Source organism: Rattus rattus, chromosome 2 (assembly GCF_011064425.1).
Source record: "Rattus rattus isolate New Zealand chromosome 2, Rrattus_CSIRO_v1, whole genome shotgun sequence".
NCBI lineage: Eukaryota > Metazoa > Chordata > Mammalia > Rodentia > Muridae > Rattus > Rattus rattus.
Window position 1 is genome coordinate 16344532 of NC_046155.1, and position 17843 is coordinate 16362374.

At 47.8% G+C, this 17843-nt stretch overlaps 1 protein-coding gene across 1 annotated transcript in view; it reads left to right on the forward strand.

Annotated features, from left to right (window-relative positions):
- Window positions 1-2961: 2961 nt before the first annotated feature.
- Window positions 2962-17843, forward strand: part of LOC116891006 (guanine nucleotide-binding protein subunit alpha-14) — a 302838-nt gene continuing 287956 nt past the window's right edge. Inside the window, exon 1 of the mRNA XM_032891687.1 lies at window positions 2962-4489. Within this exon, the coding sequence (XP_032747578.1) occupies window positions 4366-4489 (124 nt within the window). The 5' untranslated portion in view covers window positions 2962-4365. The remainder of the gene's footprint in view (window positions 4490-17843) is intronic.

Sequence of the window (17843 nt, forward strand, 5' to 3'; positions counted from 1 at the left end):
CAAAAGCAAGTGCTCATTTTCTCTGACCCACCCTCCATCTTCACATTATCACCACATCATCACCACCACCACCACCACCACCACCACCACCACCACCACCACCACCACCACCACCACCACCACCACCACCACCACCACCACCACCACCACCACCACCACCACCACCACCACCACCACCACCATCACCACCACCACCACCCACCACCACCACCACCACCACCACCACCACCACCACCACCACCATCACCACCACCACCACCACCATCACCACCACCACCACCACCACCACCCACCACCACCACCACCACCACCACCACCACCACCACCACCACCACCACCACCACCACCACCACCACCACCACCACCACCACCACCACCACCACCATCACCACCATCACCACCATCACCACCACCACCACCACCACCACCACCACCACCACCACCACCACCACCATCACCACCACCACCACCACCACCACCACCACCACCACCACCACCACCACCACCACCACCACCACCACCACCACCACCACCGTCTTATACTACAAGGAGAATCATCTTACATGTATTTTCCCCCTTGGTTTCAGTTTTACGCATCTCCACTAAGACTTGCTATAAGACTAGCAGGTTAAACAAGAAAAACTACCCGTGAGTAACACAAATTAGCAGATATAGTCAGGTGTGCTAGGGTGGAATGGGATGAAGGAGTGGACGTGTCTTCTCAGAAGAGATGTGTTTGGAAAAGAAATGACCTAAGTTTGCCTGAGGTCAGAGATGGCATTCCTGGAAAAGGGGACACGATGCACCAAGGCCTTCAGAGGACACAACAGTACATCGCCTGAGATTCATTAACAGGGCAGGCACGGAAGCTAAACTAAATAGGTTGCACTATCTTTGGCTTCTGGAAGCCGCTGTCATGGAGCGATGTTTCTCCTGGAAAACAGGATAGCAGGGTCTCAACTTTAATTCTCTCTGGTGGACCACATCTTGTTACCAGACTCCCCAGCGCCTGGCGTCAGGCTGGCAGGGACTCAGTGAGCATCCGGAGGACCAGTGCAGTTATCTGACTGTGGAGCCCAGCCCTTGGCAGCCCAGCTGGAGTCTGTGAGGAATGAGGTGCAACCACAGTAGACAGGACTGGTGAGAAGTATTGTCCATTAGTAAGCACTTCCTTCAAAGCTCGCCTTTCCTGGAAAGATGTTTCAAATATCATGACATAAAATTATTCTGATCTTATACCCTAGATTGGACAGATGACAAGAGAAAGAGAAACGAATGAATACAGAGATAGGAACCTGCCTTGTGTTATCCTGTTGTGTGGCTTTTGGGAGATTATGATGCCCAATAATAAAGTTTGCACTTGTTTTAATATCTTTAAAGTGTATCTTATGTGTGTGCAGCACATGCAGAAGCAAGAAGAGGGTGTTCGATTCCCTGGAACTAGAGTGCAACTACAGTAGACAGGAATGATGGTGAAGAGTATTGTCCATTAGTAAGTACTCTAGTTGTGAGCCACATGTGGGTGCTGGGAATCGAACCTGGGTCCCCTAGAAGAGCAGCCAGTGCTCTTAACTGCTAAACCAACTCTGCAGCCCCTTATCTTTTTCTAAGTGTGAAAATCATCAAAGGAAAAATGTAATGCTAGAGTTGGGCGAGTCCTTTGAATGGATTCTAGTCCATTGCTCTGCTCCCAGATAAGGAAAGTCAATCTAAGTATGATGGGAGGGGCTGAAAGTGATAATTAAAACCCAGCCAGCCGGCCAGTTTTGACTCAGAGGAACTTTCCTTTCTACTGTATGTACTCTATCCTCTTAAAAATGCACGTATGTATTCTCCCCATACCATTTCTGTCTTACAGCTTTCAGGTGTGTGCCTTGTCTTTTCTGCTGGATGTGTTTTGAGGATTCTCCTCAGTTCGTTGTCCTTATGTAGTCATCACGAGTGGTGGGAATACAGTCTACGGAGTGAATGGCTACTCAGCTACACTGGTTCACGGATGTTGCAGAGTGTTCTTAGACAAGCTTGGACCATTATGCTATCATTGGATGGTGTGATTTTTTTTTTCCAGTGCTGAATGTACAGAGGGCAAGTGCTTTACCACCGAGCTACATGCCCAGCCCTGAAGTAAATGGTGGCACCACCATGATGTATGCAGGCTGACGTTCACCAAAACATCCTAAAGTGTTATTCATTGGAACATAATGTTACTCATAGATTACCTCAATGGATACATGATATCATCCTAGGTGGACAAAACATAGTTAATTCAGCCTATTTCCTGCTGTTGACATCTTTCCCATTGAGTTTTTTATTGTTAGCTGAAGATAGAAACCTTCAGCACAAGTCCTATAGAAGGATTACAGCTTTGATCGAAGTGGATGGGAACACTGAGGGCTTCCGGTAGGTGCTGCCAAGTTCCCCAGGGCCGATCTGTCACGATCTGTTTTGGAAGGCTAGTGACTGGAACCTGAACTGGTCTGTTATTCCAGTTAACTTGGAATTCAGATTTGCACTGGTTTTAATATCTATGGAAGACTAAAGAGAGTGATTGAGGAGTTTGAGGAGCCAAGTGGTGGTGGCAGTCTTGTCACCTGTAGGAGCCAAGGGAAAAAGTGGGTGACAGATTGCAGAGAAAAAGATCCAGAGATTTTCCAGTAGGGGACACTGTTGTCGTTAATTTATGCTTGGAAGGGTACTAAACTACAGGACATTTTAAAGCCTGATTGGTCTGCACTTCTTAAACTGTAAAGTAAACAAGACTTTGCAGCCAGATAGCATTAGCTGCCAAGTTCTTATATAATGACCACGGCGCCCCACTCCTGCTTCAATTGCTCTTCACAGAGGAAACATTAGCCTCTGCTTCCGTAAGTGTGCACAAGTCATATGCCTACTTGAATAGAAGGAAAAGAAGATTCTTTGCCATGGTCCCGCAGGATCCCTTATCTGCACCTTAAAATCTGCACAGACAAAATCAGCGAGGGTAATTTGCCTTTCCATTTGAGTTGTCAAGGGTGCTTTTAGATTTCCCACATCTACTCGCAAGAGTTCCAGGAGCTGTCCGGAAGCAGCAGTCTGGCTGCAGGGCTGGGCAGGGAACTGGCCAGGTGTGCCGGGAAGGTGCCAACTCTTTCTACAAAGCAGAAGTCTTTTCCATCATCGAATGCAAAGCAGCCAGCCGGTTTCCACCCTCACCTCTCCAGTCCCCGGCCCCCTCATCCGGTGCGGGGAGATAGAACAAGCTGGGAGGCGTTAACTAGCCCTCTGCTCCTTTCCCGGGTCTGGAGGCAGCTGCAGTTCCTAACCCAGCCAGCGGGCCCATCTGCACTAGCTTCGAGCTGACCCACGGATTGCGCTAAGCCCAAATTGAGTTGTGGCATCCCGGGAAGCGGAGTGAGCGGGTCTAGAAACCCCAAGTGTGAGTCGTGGTGAAAGAAGCTGGTGGGTAAAGTTCAGCCTCAGGTGGGAAGAGAGGTCTGAGCCTAGCTGCTGGTATGCGGTGTGTGGCCGGGCTGCAGACGTCTGGCTCGGGTCTGCTAGTGCGCTGCCTCCTCCTCTGGCACTAAGGTTGGGAGTTGGCGAAACTCCCTCACCTGTCTGAACCCGGATCTGGCAGCGGGAAGGGGGCTGGAAGCCAGTGCCTGCTGGTTACAGCAAGCTTGGCAAGTGGCCCTGCCTGCACTAGGGCGCCACCGCCAAGGAGGGAGGTGTGAGACTGCTCGCACTCCAGCCTCTTGTTGCTCTCCTTTGTCCCCAGGCACCAAAGGCTTGGGGTAGGTCTTCAGGCAACTCCTGTAGACGTCAAGGCTGTAGGTTCGAGACGCCCCGCCTCCTCCTGTCACTTAGAGCCATCACTCCAGAGTCTGGAGGAACCTTCCATTCGGCGAAGGTCTAAGGATTGAGATTTTCGGAACATTGCAGACAGGGACTAGCTGGTCCTTTATCTGCAAGCCACGCCACACCTGCTGCTAGCCTACGACACCCTACAGTCGCGGAGAGACCACTCTTGCAGCGGCGCCGACGCCCCAACTTTTGATTCGCGGTCTGTGTTGCCTACCTGGGTGCCCAGCGACAGTGTCTGGGAGCGCACATCTTCTGGAGACAGCGCCACTCACGCCGCCCAACTCGCTCTTCTCTCCCTCCCAAGCGCCGGGTTGGGTGCCTGATCCGGGACCACACAAGCACTCAGGACTCGCCGGACCTCGGAACTGCCTTCGAGAAAGCGGTTAGCCCAGGAGGTCCGAGCCTCTTGCTCCATACCATAGTCCGTTCAAGTGTTTCCTCTTCAAATCCAGCGCCTGGCGCGGATAATCCGCACGGCCGGGCGTTAAGCTCCAGGTCCCTGTCGCTCTGTTGAGGTGGCAAGCCATGGCCGGCTGCTGCTGTCTGTCTGCGGAGGAGAAAGAGTCGCAGCGCATCAGCGCGGAGATTGAACGGCAACTTCGCCGCGACAAGAAGGACGCGCGCCGCGAGCTCAAGCTGTTGTTGCTGGGTGAGTGGCCGCGTTTAACCAGCGCACCGCTCTGGTGTTCGTGTCCCGACTCCGACTCCTTCCTATCCCAACAAGCCTGCTCGGTGACTTGAGTTTCTTCCAGGTTCCTTCCAGGCTCACAAGTGCTGCCACCTCCGGGTTTAGGCACGGGTCTTTTCGCACCTGGGAACCAGGGTGACCTTTGATTGCAAACTCCCAATATTTCAGAGCAGGGCCGGGGCTCAGCTCTTGGGCCCTTGTCTGTTTCTCACCCCCCTCACCCTCCCCGTCTCTGCCGGTTGTTGCCCTTGGGCTCCCAGAAGGCTGCTGCGGAACCCCCAAACTGGTTGTTGGCTGGTGATGGGGAACTGCTTGACTCACAGTTTAGGTTCGGTTCTTGTTGGGGGCCTGACTGCAGGCACCACTTGCAGTGTGCAGCATAGTTTTTTACCTGCCAGGTAAGGTCACGTAGGAATGCTCTGTCCTCACTATAGAGGAAACCCTAGAAACCGACAAACTCGAGAAAAGGGGAAAGCGATAGCAAGCGAGCCTCGGGAGTGATGCCCCTACTGCAGTTCTCTCTTCTGACTCCAATGCTGTCTGCAGGTGACCTCCCGGAGCCCCCACATCAAGAGAGCAGCTTAAGCCTCCCTTGGCCCACCTTAGTTTAACTTCGATGTCCCCGGCTACCTCTATCAGTGCTTCATCAGGCTTTTAGAAGGAAGGTCTCTGCAGAAGTGTCACAAAAACAAAGAGGAGTTTAAGGCCTGAGTCATTCCCCAAGGCAGGGGTCTTTTTCTTCTGGCCTGTAGAATGTCATTCAGTCCATCCATTGTTGGACACTGACCTTTTCTCACACCCCATGCCCCACCCTCAAATAGCTGGAAGTACATAAACTTGTTTCCGGCATCCTTCCAGGCTGGAGTCCTCTCTTTCACCGTGTGTTTAATTATTTAATTAAGCAGTCACATATGAAGACAGACTGAAGGAGAGACAGATTGATCTGGAGAGGGCTTTTAGTCTGCTCTGCCTTCACACCAGAGCAAGGGAGCCCTCTACTATGTAAATGACACCTGCAGAGTTTAAAGGGCCTCCTTTGGTTTTTTCCTCAGACCTACAAGTTCTGACTCCTCAAATTCCATACTCCTGACTCTTCTCTAAGGCCAGAGGACAGTCCCTACCAAAGGACTCTGCACTTACTATTAGGGTCTTAGCCAGTGAGGAGAGACCTGATCAGGGAGGAAGCCCAAAGGGAAGCTGTTTGCTGAGGCTATAAAGGAACTTGGGCCTGTATCTTGGGGTCCACAGCTATGCCTAAGAGGTCCCTAAAGTGGGTGGAGTGTGGGGCTCGGATGGGAAGGAAACCCCTAGGGCCAGGGCTGCTCATCCAGAATTGGAATAGGCCTGGAAACTCTAGCTGAACCCTGCAATCTGTCATCAAGTTGGGCTTGTCAAGCATGGAGTGTTGTGGTTTGATTAACGCTAAGGTAATTTAACTATGCCTTCATTTGTCTTCAGATGCATACTTTTCCTGGTTAAGGGCAGACTATACTGTAGTTCGCTCTGACATATTTAGATTTGAGTGAAATACTGTTAGGTCTATACCAAGAGCTGGACATAGGCCAGCCTCTTGAAAGGCAAATTCTGTAGTAAACTAGGCCACAGTGTGTTGCTAATAGGCCTATTGGTCAGACCTAGACATACAGAGCAGAGGAAGAATGCTTAAGCGCACGTCGTTTGTTTTAAAAGGCACGTTTAGTCCAGGTAACTGGCCCCTCAGGCGCTTGTTCCACTCCTGAGTCCTTAAAGCACTTCCTGTTCTCTTCTCCCAGCTGAGACTATCAATCACTACGGTGACAATTTTCCTGTTCAAAGTAGGTTTCCAAATCCTATGGAGCTACCAGATCTTGGCGGATGGGCTTAAAAACCCGGGTTCTTTCCATCTTCAGAGGGTTATGGTGTAGTCCAATTCTCGAGCTAAAGAGAAGAGACTGTGACTCAGAAGATTCGGGAAGCAGGGGAGGATGCGTGCTATTGTGTCTGAAGTCACATGCGATGGACCTTCACCAGTTTCTGGAGTGTCTGGATTAGATCATTTGATGGTCACGTGTCTCAGATATAAAAGCCCCAGTTCACCAATGGGACTTTGGGATCCTGTGTGGACCATGTTCCCAGAAGCCATGGACTCTCACAATGACGTATGTGTCTGTTGCTGGGGGTAAGGGTGTTTCAGAAGTGTACTGTAGAGCAGCAGAGTCCGATCTGGGCTTTGTAAAAGTGTAGGTCCAGTACTGAGGGACACAAGTTGTCTGCTGACAGCCGGTTGTTGGCAGGGCACTTCCCTGACAGGAGGAGATACAGACGATAAAGGATACAGTTGAATTTAGTAGAAAGTCCTTCTCATTGGACAAAACCAAACAGTCCTAACAGCACTGGTGGAAAAGTGGTGGCATGTGTCTTGTGCCCCAGCGGGGAGGTGAAGCTTACATTTGGGTCCCTGAGTCCTGTACCTGAAAGTTCATCATTCCACAGACCTCTGCAGCTGGAGTAGGAAAGAAATAGACAGTCCTCACACAGAGCACAGATAAAGTCTCCCAGGGCCTTGATGCAGAGGCTGGAGCTGGACCAGAAGAGTGTTCCTAAAGACAGGCAGAGCCAAAGGCCATTTGGCACAAGGAGAAACTGAAACTCCCATGGGAGTGTGAGCTATGGCTGCAGACAGGGTGACCAGTCAACCCAGGTCAGTGAGCTCAAAGGGATGAACCCAGGCCAGAGATAGCAGTCCAACTCCTTGAGGAAGAAGGGACCCCCCACAGAGCTTGCTCCCTGCTGGCCCAGCAGCAGAAGCTGGAGAGCAGCCAAAAGCTCTCTGTGCTGTGAGTTCCAGGGGATGCCCTTGTAGATAGAGGTGCCAACAGCCTTGAATCCTGTCCTGAGCCTGGGTCGCATCTTTGCTAGTCCTGAGGAAAGGCAGGAACAAAGTAATTTATGGACTGAGGCCCCTGGGGCTTGACCCTCTGTGACTTTGCGTCCCAATCAGAACCACTACTGGCTTTCCTAGTTCCCTGCAAGACATGTCAGGGCCCCTCAGCTTGGACCCTGAGCTTGGAAGAGTTAGGGTGGTTGCTGATGTAGGGATCTGCAGAGTGACACTTAAGAATTGTCGAGGGTGGGGTTGGGGATTTAGCTCAGCGGTAGAGCGCTTGCCTAGCAAGCGCAAGGCCTTGGGTTCGGTCCCCACCTCAAAAAAAAAAAAAAAAGAAAACAAAAAACAAACAAACAAACAAAAACAACAACAACAACAAAAAAGAATTGTCGAGGGCTCTATCCTTGAGACCATACTACCCCTCTTTAGCTCTATTTTGGATCCTGGTCACAGCAGGACACCCAGGACTGGTCAAGCTCTGTCACAGAATACCATCTTCATGGTTGCTTCAGCAGCCCTGTGAGGACTGTCCCCAGCTGGGAGCCCACTCTGCTGCCCTGGGTATGGAGGAGCTTGAGAGCCCCGCCCCCTGAGAGCCCCGCCCCCTTTTCCTCACCTCCTTGCTTCTTCTCACACCTTTCAGCTACCTAGGGTGCACAGTCTTGCGGCTTTGGCTTGCTTTTAGCTTTGGTGCCGATACTCACCCCCGTGAACCTGTGAAATGGCCCTTTCTGGAGACAGAACAGCCACAGACCAGCAGCTTCCTGGTGGGATGGCAATATAGACTCACGTTAAATATTAGCCAGTTTGATAGACCTTGTTCTCAGGATGTGAAATGTGAAGTCAGCACTCTCAGGCCCCGCAAGTCACACTGACCCATATTCCACCCTACATCCGGGAGGTGCTGACGTGACTATTCAGTACCCAGAGTGGTACCCAGCCTCCTACGGGGTAAGGATGTCCAGGCCCCATCCTCACAGGTCGCTCCTGGTGTGGGTGCTGCGGGCAGCGGATCCGTGGTCCTTAGCCTGGGCAGAGAAGATGAGGTTAATAGACACTGTAGATCTTATGGCACTTGGTGAACAGAAGTGGGTAATTCTAGATATAGAAGCCTGAACACAGGTCCCAAGTCCCCTTTGTCAAGGGCCACCTTGGTTAACTGAGACACCAGGGCTAACTTACTGAGGAGGAAAGGTTCCCATCTAGAGATGCGCTTTCCTTGCGGTGAGGAATAGTGCACAAGGCTTGTCTGTGCGGTCACGGTCTAGTACAGCCTGGGGATTGCTTTCAGGCCTTCCCAGTGCGGTGTTCTTCCGTGTGCCAGGGTTTCTATGATTGATCTTCAGGTGACTACAGTCTGATAATGGCTGCCATGGACTTCTCATGAGGCATCTCCTGGGGAATCTAGGACCTCCCTCCAGGCTCCTACTTTGGGGAACAGCCCACGGGCCAGCCTCAGGTTTGCTGAGAGCCGAAATGGAAGCCCAGGGCCACAGGTCAGTTGCAGCATCCCAGGGCCTGCAAAGGACACTTAGACAGACTGGGTAGGCCTTGCTGGGGCTGCCTAGCAATCACGGCAAGAAAGCAGCTGCACCCAGCAGCTGGCTACTGCATGCAGGCATGGGTCACAGAGAGCCGGTAAACTGGGTACATGCTAAGTACCTTGCTGGACATCCCCCGATCCACAGGAAAGCGGGCTCCCCTCTTTAAGAATGGGCTCAAACAGAAGCTCAAGGACAACTTCATTAGTTTAAAAAGGAGAGGAGGAGGGAGAGATCAGGAAAGAGGAGGAGGGAGAGAGGGAGTGGGGAAGAGGAGGAGGGAAGGGGATGGGAGGGGGAGGATGGGAAGGGAGGGGAAAAAACCCCAGGCAGATAAACTATAAAACCTCCTCAGCTGCCTGGGGGAGGAGAATGAGGAAAGAAGGGGAAAAGACAATTTTGTTTCAGCTGGTGCGGAGGTCAGACACATGGCAGAGAAGAAGTCACATGACGGGGGACATTTTGAGGAAAGAAACTCAAAGGTTTAAGGAAAGCAGACTTTGAAAAAAAAAGGAAGAAAAGAAAAAGTTATGCTTCTCTGAGGAACTTTTTTAGTGAGCTGACTTATAAGCTACATAGGGATTCTGGGCAGGAGAAGTACAGTATCTCATCAAAGGACTAATTATTCCACCTAGCTCTTTGGCATGGCTTAAGATAAACCTGCTGTCTTAGTTAGGGTTTTACTGCTGCGAACAGACACCATGGTCAAGGCTACTCTTATAAGAACAACATTTAATTGGGGCTGGCTTACAGGTTCAGAGGTTCAGTCCATGACCATCAAGGTGGAAACATGGCAGCGTCCAGGCAGGCATGGTGCAGGAGGAGCTGAGAGTTCTACATCTTCATCTGAAGGCTGCTGGTAGAAGACTGACTGCCAGGCAGCTAGGATGAGGGTCTTAAAGCCCACGCCCACAGTGACACACCTACTCCAACAAGGCCACACCTTCTAATAGTGCCACTCCCTGGCCCAAGCATAGATAAACCATCAGACCCGCTTTTCTTGGCCCAGTGAACTACCTGGCCCAACTGAAATTTCAGGTCTCCATCCAGGTTGGAAATTTTATTCTCTTGACTGGAGTCTTTTTCTATTTTAACACCACATGGGAGGTTAGGGTCTATAAGCATAACATGATTAGTCTATTTCACCCAAACAAAACATGTACCCTTCATGTGGGCACACATCCCAAGACAATGTCTTTGCATAAATGATTGTCTTAGGGTGATTATTGCTGTGATGGAACACCATGACCTAATTCTACATCATTGTTCATCCCTGGGGGAAATCAGGACAGAAACTCAAACGTGGCAGGAACCAGGATGAATGAGCCGATGCAGAGGACATGGAGAGGAGCTGCGTACTGGCTTGCAACTCATGGCTTGCTCAGCTGCTTTCTTATAAAACCCTGGACCACCAGCCTAGGAATGGCATCACCCACAGTGGGCAGGCCCTCCCCTATCAATTACTTAATTAAGAAAATGCCCTATAGGCTTGCATATAGCCTAACCTTATGGAGACATTTTCTCAGTAGAAGTTCCCTCCTCTCCAGTGTTGACAGAAAACCAGCTAGTACAGCAAAAGAGGGATTTTTTTCCTGTTCTGTATTTTCTAATCTTTGTGGAATGTACATGAATTTCATAGCAATAAATTTTTGTGAAAAAATAAAGCAAACAAAGAAACAAACACCAGCACTGATAGGTGGTGTTGTCAGTGTAGTGAGCTTCACTTCTGGACAGCAGCAGTTGAATGAAGGAATTGTAGTCTTTCTTTGATTTTAGTTCCATGAGGCTTGGTGAAGTGTTGCTTACTAACTGAGATGAGTTTCCAGTCACCAGGACTACTAAACTTGGACCATAAGCGTCATCGTGGACCTGTATGGAAGGAAAGGGAAGTGGTATTGAAGTCGATTACAATTTTCTGGTAGGGCCACCATGATAAAATACTACAGGTTGGGAGGCTTAGGCAGTGGGAATTGATTTTCTCCCAGGTCGGAAGCCGGAGTCCACAGATCAAGGTGCTGACAGGTTTGTTTAATCCCTAGGCTTTGGGTTTGGCTTGCAGACAGGAGCCTTGCTGTGTCCTCCCTTAGCCTTTCTACCATGAGTGTTCATTCCTGGTATTTTCTCTTCCTCACACAGGGAGTCTAGTCCTGTCAAATTGGAATATATATATATATATATATATATATATATATATATATTCTCTTTAAAGACCTTATCTCCAAATACAATTATTCTCGAAAGTATTGCTGGTTGAGACTTCAATAAATAAAGGTTGTCAGGAGGGTATAATTCAGCCCATAATGTCAACAGTGTTGGGAAGGCATCAATCACAGGGGTCGTTGCCTGTGAATTCCTTTCTTGGTGCTCTTCACTCAGGTAAAGCTGTCCTTGACTACAGCACAGGAAAGTACATCAGGACAAGTCAGAATGAAGCTAAGTTAGTGGGTTTATTAGACGTCGGCTAATACATGGTTCAGATCGAAGTCCGGAAGGAGGAAGATGTAATACTGACTTATTCTTCTTGCTATGATGAAATCATCTGGAAAGAGCAACTTAAGGAAGGATGAGTTTATTTTTGTCCCACAGTTCCATTGTGGTGAAAGTCCTGGTGGCAGGAACTTGAGGCAGCTGGTCACATTGCATCCACAGTCAAGCACCAGAGTGATGATTGGCTGTGCTCAGTCAGCCTCATTCTTTGTATCTAGTCTCTAAGACCTAAGCATGACAATGGGGCCACTCTCCTTAGTGTGGGTCTTCTCTCATTGACCTAGTCAACTCCACAGAGACCAACCTAACCTAAATAACTGCCCAAAGATGTCCCGGGTCCTGTCAAATTGACATTAAACATCACATTGACACGAATCGTCACAACAGGTCTTAAGAAAAAGACTCAACTTACAAACAGGTTTAAGCCAAGTTTAAAACTGAAGTAGGTAAATGTGGGTTGGTTTATTTATTTCTCTTATCTTAAGAGAAATAAATCTACCTAGCTGGGGGAATGGAGGCTCACAGCTGTAGTCCCACAAGGAAGCTGGAGGCAGAAGAATCAAGGTTGGAAGTTGTATAGTAAGCTGAATACTAGAAGGGCCACAGGGACCCTGTCTTAAGATTAAATTAAATTACATTTATAAATTAAAAATAAACTCTTGTTGATAATGGGGGGTGGTTTTGCAAGGCCCATGGTTTGGGTTTGGGTATGAGGGGTGAGTGCTGATAAAGCTAACATGCAGGGCCTGGACTTGAACATTCTGGTCCCAGCTCCAAGTAGTCAAATCCTTGTCTGAGATGTCATTAGAAAAACCAGCACTGTCTCTATAGGAAACTCTGATGTTATCAGTTGTGTTGATGACCTTGAATAACTGATGGCAGGAATACAAACTAGACAACAGAATAAGAAGCTTCTTTCCCTCCCATGTCCCCTTAACTCTCTCTGTTTTTCTGTTCTGCCCCAGTAACAGTGTGGGAATCAAAAATGGTTTCATTTTTTAGACTTCCGCTTCTAAACACTGGCTCTACCATTTCTTGCCTGTGAACATGATCCTTTAATCTCTGCCTGACACATTGTGTGCCTTGAACTCTTGTTGACCCATTTTTTTTTTCTTTTTGGAAATTTTCAGGCACCAAGGAGGTATCACACATTTTAGCTGACCAATCTCTGGCTGCGTAGTGATTTGTTTAAATTTTACCAAGTAGCGTTTTAACATTTAACAGGGATATTTTGCTTTGTGTTTCTTTCAGGGGTTTCCTAGACTATAAATTGAATTTGCTCACTTTCCACAGTTATAATAAATAATAAAAGTCTGGGCCCAAACAGGCATTATTGGATCAGGCAAAACAAAATCTCTCTCTAAAACTAATTGTGGCGTCTCTGGGTAGGACAGTCCTAGGAGTAATGCTGCAAGGTTCTTTCTTTGTAGAGGTGACAGAATTTCCTGAAAAAGAAGCTTGATAGCATTTTCTCATCTCCTCATCTTAGTTTAGTCACCCTTTCTCCAGAGTGCTAGGCCCGGTGCTCAGTTGAGTTCCGGTTTCTCAAGGAATGGGATGGATGGAAAGATTGTCACAAAAGCTTAATAGTAACCCCAACATGGCAGCACAGGGCGAGAGGGGAAGAGCAGTGGTCACGTTAGAGGGGTTTTATAAAGCAGGGACCATGAGATGGTAGTGACAGACTTCACAAGCTAGGGCTTGCGTGGTCCACGCCAGGGAGAGATGAATACAAACTCCTGCTAAAAACGGGTAGTGAGGACAGTGACTGATGATCTTGGGGTCTGGGATAATATACATGACCCCTTGGGCAGGATCTCATTGAGTTTTTGTGATTTAGGTCTTACTATAAAATAGATCTTAATATAAAGATGATTAATACCTTTTGGGCAAAATATACTTTGAAACACTGTATAGCTTTCTCTGTGGCTGCAATGAGTGACCCCCAACTACCAGATAGATGACCCCTGCTCCATCCATAATGCTGAAGACTCTCAATTTCTTGAAATTTCTCAAGAGGCAAGGGCAGGTACCCATTTTCTTTTTGTCTGTCTGTCCAGGATAGCCTTTTGACTTTTCCCTCTGTACTTTTCAAGACAACACTTTTGAGGTACTTTACTTGTAATGAAAGCTACCAGCTCTAAGTGTACAGATGGCAAACATGAGAATTTTAGAAACACAGGCATAGACACAATCTAGAACATTTCACCATCCTTATAAATCCCCCATGGTCCTTAATGAAATGGGGTTATTCTCCTCCCCCAAATCACTTCGTTTTAAGCTTTTCTATGGAATATCTTTAACTGTCTGAAAAACATAAGAATAAGAATTTCAGAAGTCTAAGGAGATGCCTTAGTGGGTAAGAACACTTATTGTGTAAGCAAGAAGACCCGAGTTCTAATCCTGAGCACCTGCATAGTTACATGTGACTATAACCTCATCGTAGTGGGACAGAGACAGGTGGATCCTGAGAGCTCACTGGCATAGCTGAAACAGTGAAATTCAGGTTCACTGGGAGAACATATCTCAAAATAAAGTGGAGAATGATAGAGGAAGATATTTAATATTCCTCTGGTATCTGCGTGTGCATGCACTTGCACCAACATATGTACATACAACACACACACACACATACCGCACACCAAACAAACACACACACTACATATATACACATATGCACATAATCACACACACTACAAACACACACATACCACAAACACACACTCACACACCATCAGCACACTCACACATACATATCACATACATGCAAACACACATACATACATTCGTATACACACCGCAGGCACACCATAAACCACAACACACAGTCACACAATACCAAAACACATATCACACACACAAACATACATATACATACACCACAAACACACACATTCACACACATACTCATACATACCACAAAAACAGAGTTGCACACTCACACACTAATAATACTACAAATACATCCACACACTACAAACACATGCACTCACACTTACATGCCATACACACACATAATACACTCACACACCACACTCACACAAACACTTACACATACACTCACCACATACACACCATAAACACACACACATTCACACACATACCACAAACACATTAAAAACACAACACACATAGACACACACATGCACACACATTCTCATGGACACACAGAATTTACAAACTACTTGTGCCTCTTTTCGCTCTCATCTGTGTGTTTTCTCCAGAGAGTGTGTTACATGCACTGGAGCCTTTTCTTCTAACTGTATCCATGAAGTGTTCCTAACACAGGACAAGATCTGACATGAGCACAGTTCATTTGTGAGCCTTTGGTGAGTTTAACCATGGTAGGATAGTTGTGTCCAGCCTGTTTCTCATATCCTAGATTTGTCAATCAGCCCAAGAATGTACCAGGTGGCACTGCCTCCTCCCAAGCCAGGGCTCAGTGTCAGTAGAGAGATCAAGTTCAAATCTCATGCCTCTTTGTTTCTTTAACTGGAACATTTCATAGGCTCTTATGAACAAATCTCTCTCTCTCCTCTTCAAACCAAGCATTTAAACTTTGATTATTTTATGACTATAGTCATTCTTGGCTTGAATGCCACATAAGTGTTGTGTCTTTCAAAGGGACTTACACCTGAGGTAAATGGTGGCCATCTGCTTCTCATTGATGACTTCAACTTTGATTAGCTAGTCAAGATGCTGCTCGTCCTGTCCCTTTGAACCACACTGTTCCTTCTCAAACCTTTTTTGTAACCTCTCCCTCCCAGGTCTTGTGTGTGTTAGGTATGTTTTCTGTCCCTAAGCTGCATTCCCATATACCAGAATATTCTCCTCAATTTACTACTCAGTTTTTATTTGTGGCTGGTTAATTGTATTATGCGATGACTGTGAAAACATCTTGGTACCTGACATACTCCTGAAGAGCCTTCCCTTTGTCCCCCTTTGTTTCTGTCTTCCTTCCTTCACTTATTTATTACAGTGGGGGCTAATTCAGTTCTCAAAGTGTACAAGATTTGTGCAATGAGATCCCTTCCGAGCTGGCCCCTGTGGCGTTGTGACATGCTACCTTCTTGCCACAGTGATATGTACCAGGATCAACTTGTATCCACTTTGTCAACAGCCACTTCTGCAAGGACTTTGATCGCTGATAGTGAAGAGCCTCCCCTTCCTTTTAACATGCTTCAAGATTTGAAACAAAAATCACCAGATACTTCTGTCTATCAATCCCCAATACCAAAGTCTTGAAGAGTTAAGTTTTTAAATCATGTCACTAGAAGACGAAAGCTTTGAGGCTGCAATGAGTCTTAACTGTGAGCAGATACAGAAGAGGAAGGGCTATCAGTGAGGTTTGGAGAAAGGCAACAAAATAATGCTCTGAGTCTCAATGCTCCAGCTACCTTAACATAGACTTTCCTGGCGAGGGAAGGGCTCAGTGGGAGAAGCACTTGGCACGCAAACACGATCTCCTGCGTTTGAATCCCCAGAATACAAGTAAAGGCAGGTGGTGTGGCCGTGCATGTGTCTGTAATTCCAGCGCTCCACAGTGTGCAAGAGGCAGGAGAAATTGTAAAAGCCTGGAAGCCACATAGCCTGATAGCTGTGAACAAGGGACTCTGTCAAACAAGGCACAGGGTGAGAGCTGACGGCTGCTGTTCTCCTCTGATCTCCTTGTGCACACCACACTGTGCAACATGCCACACACACACACACACACACACACCATGCAAGCACACATACACACACACACAACCACACACCATGCAAGCACACACACACCATGCAAGCACATACACACACACACACACATGCAACACACATGCAAGTGGGTGCACACACACACACACACACACACACACACCATGCAAGCACACACACACACACACACACACACACACACACACACACACACACACCATGCAAGTGAGTGCACACACACACATACACACACACACCATGCAAGCACACACACACACACACACACCATGTAAGCTTGTGCACACACACACCATGTAAGCTTGTGCACACACACACACACCATGTAAGATCCTGCACACACACACACACATGCACACACACATATACACACACAAACCATGCAAGCATGTGCACACACACACCATACAAGCACACACACACGCACGCACACACGCACCATGCAAGTGTGTACACACACACATACACACGCCATGCAAGCACACACACACACCATGCAAGCACACACACACACACACACACCATGCAAGCACACACACACACACACACACACCATGGAAGCACACACGTGCACACACACACACACCACACAAGTGAGTGCACACACACACCAATTTTGAAAGATGTTTTCTAAGCTACATAATAGTTTGCTTTAATCTATATCCATGATTTCTCCTCAATCACAAAAATAAAACCCAAAAGAAACACAAACACTATTGTACAAATTCCACTTTGTGACACGCAGCAGGATGGACAAGCAGGGAGAAGGGATTATAGGAATCCCTGTGGCAAACATACCGTGCTCTGAAGATGAGGGTGGAATTCAGCCTCACAGAATTAAACCCAGATTGGAAAAATGAAGATTGGCAAAGAGTCACTAGCCAGGATGATTGGTGTGGATGACCTTTCTCAGCCACCACCATCCCTCCAGAGTGACAGAGTACTCTGGCTTGACTTCCTTCCTCTGTGGGAGGGGTGCACCTCTGATAAGGTTCTCTCTGGAACCATCAATCCTGGCCAGGGGATAGTCACTCCAGACATGGTGGTCACTAATAGTCACGCTCTGAGGCAGGGGTTCCTATGAGTCAGGTAGTCTTGACTGTGCACACTGTCAGAGCAAAGAAGCCTGCGGTGGGAACCTGAGGACTCTGAGGACAGAAGGTGCCGCGGCTGCTGCTGGAACCCTGGCTTTCATGATGGTGATGGCCGCCCGCTGACGTGTAAATTAACAGTGCTGGCCAGGGTGCTTGGTTGCAGATCATTTCAGCAGAACAATCTACTGAGAGGAAAGTAGAAAACTGGAAGTTGATGCAAATTGGACAGGAGACTCAGCAAAATGACAGGCTCCAAGAAAGCCTTGACGCAGAGAGCCCTGGCATCAACCCATCCTGCCACCAACAGCCGGGTGACTCTACACAAGACCTGTAGCTGCTGCTAGTGCTGCAGGGGACACTTAGGCTTCCCAGCAGCTCTGTACATCCCTGTGGTGGTTGCTGCAGCCTTGTGTCACTGTATCATTTTTCAAAACTATAGGCCATCTGATTGGACCCAACCACTAGGTGGCTGGAGCTGTCCTTGATGATTAGGGTATGTTTTTGGTGCCAGCCTTGCTTGAGCTTAACATCTAGGTTCTATCTGCTATAGCATCCTTGAATTAATCTAATTTCCTCATCCATTAACTGAGAGTAGCAAACACACAGAGTGGATG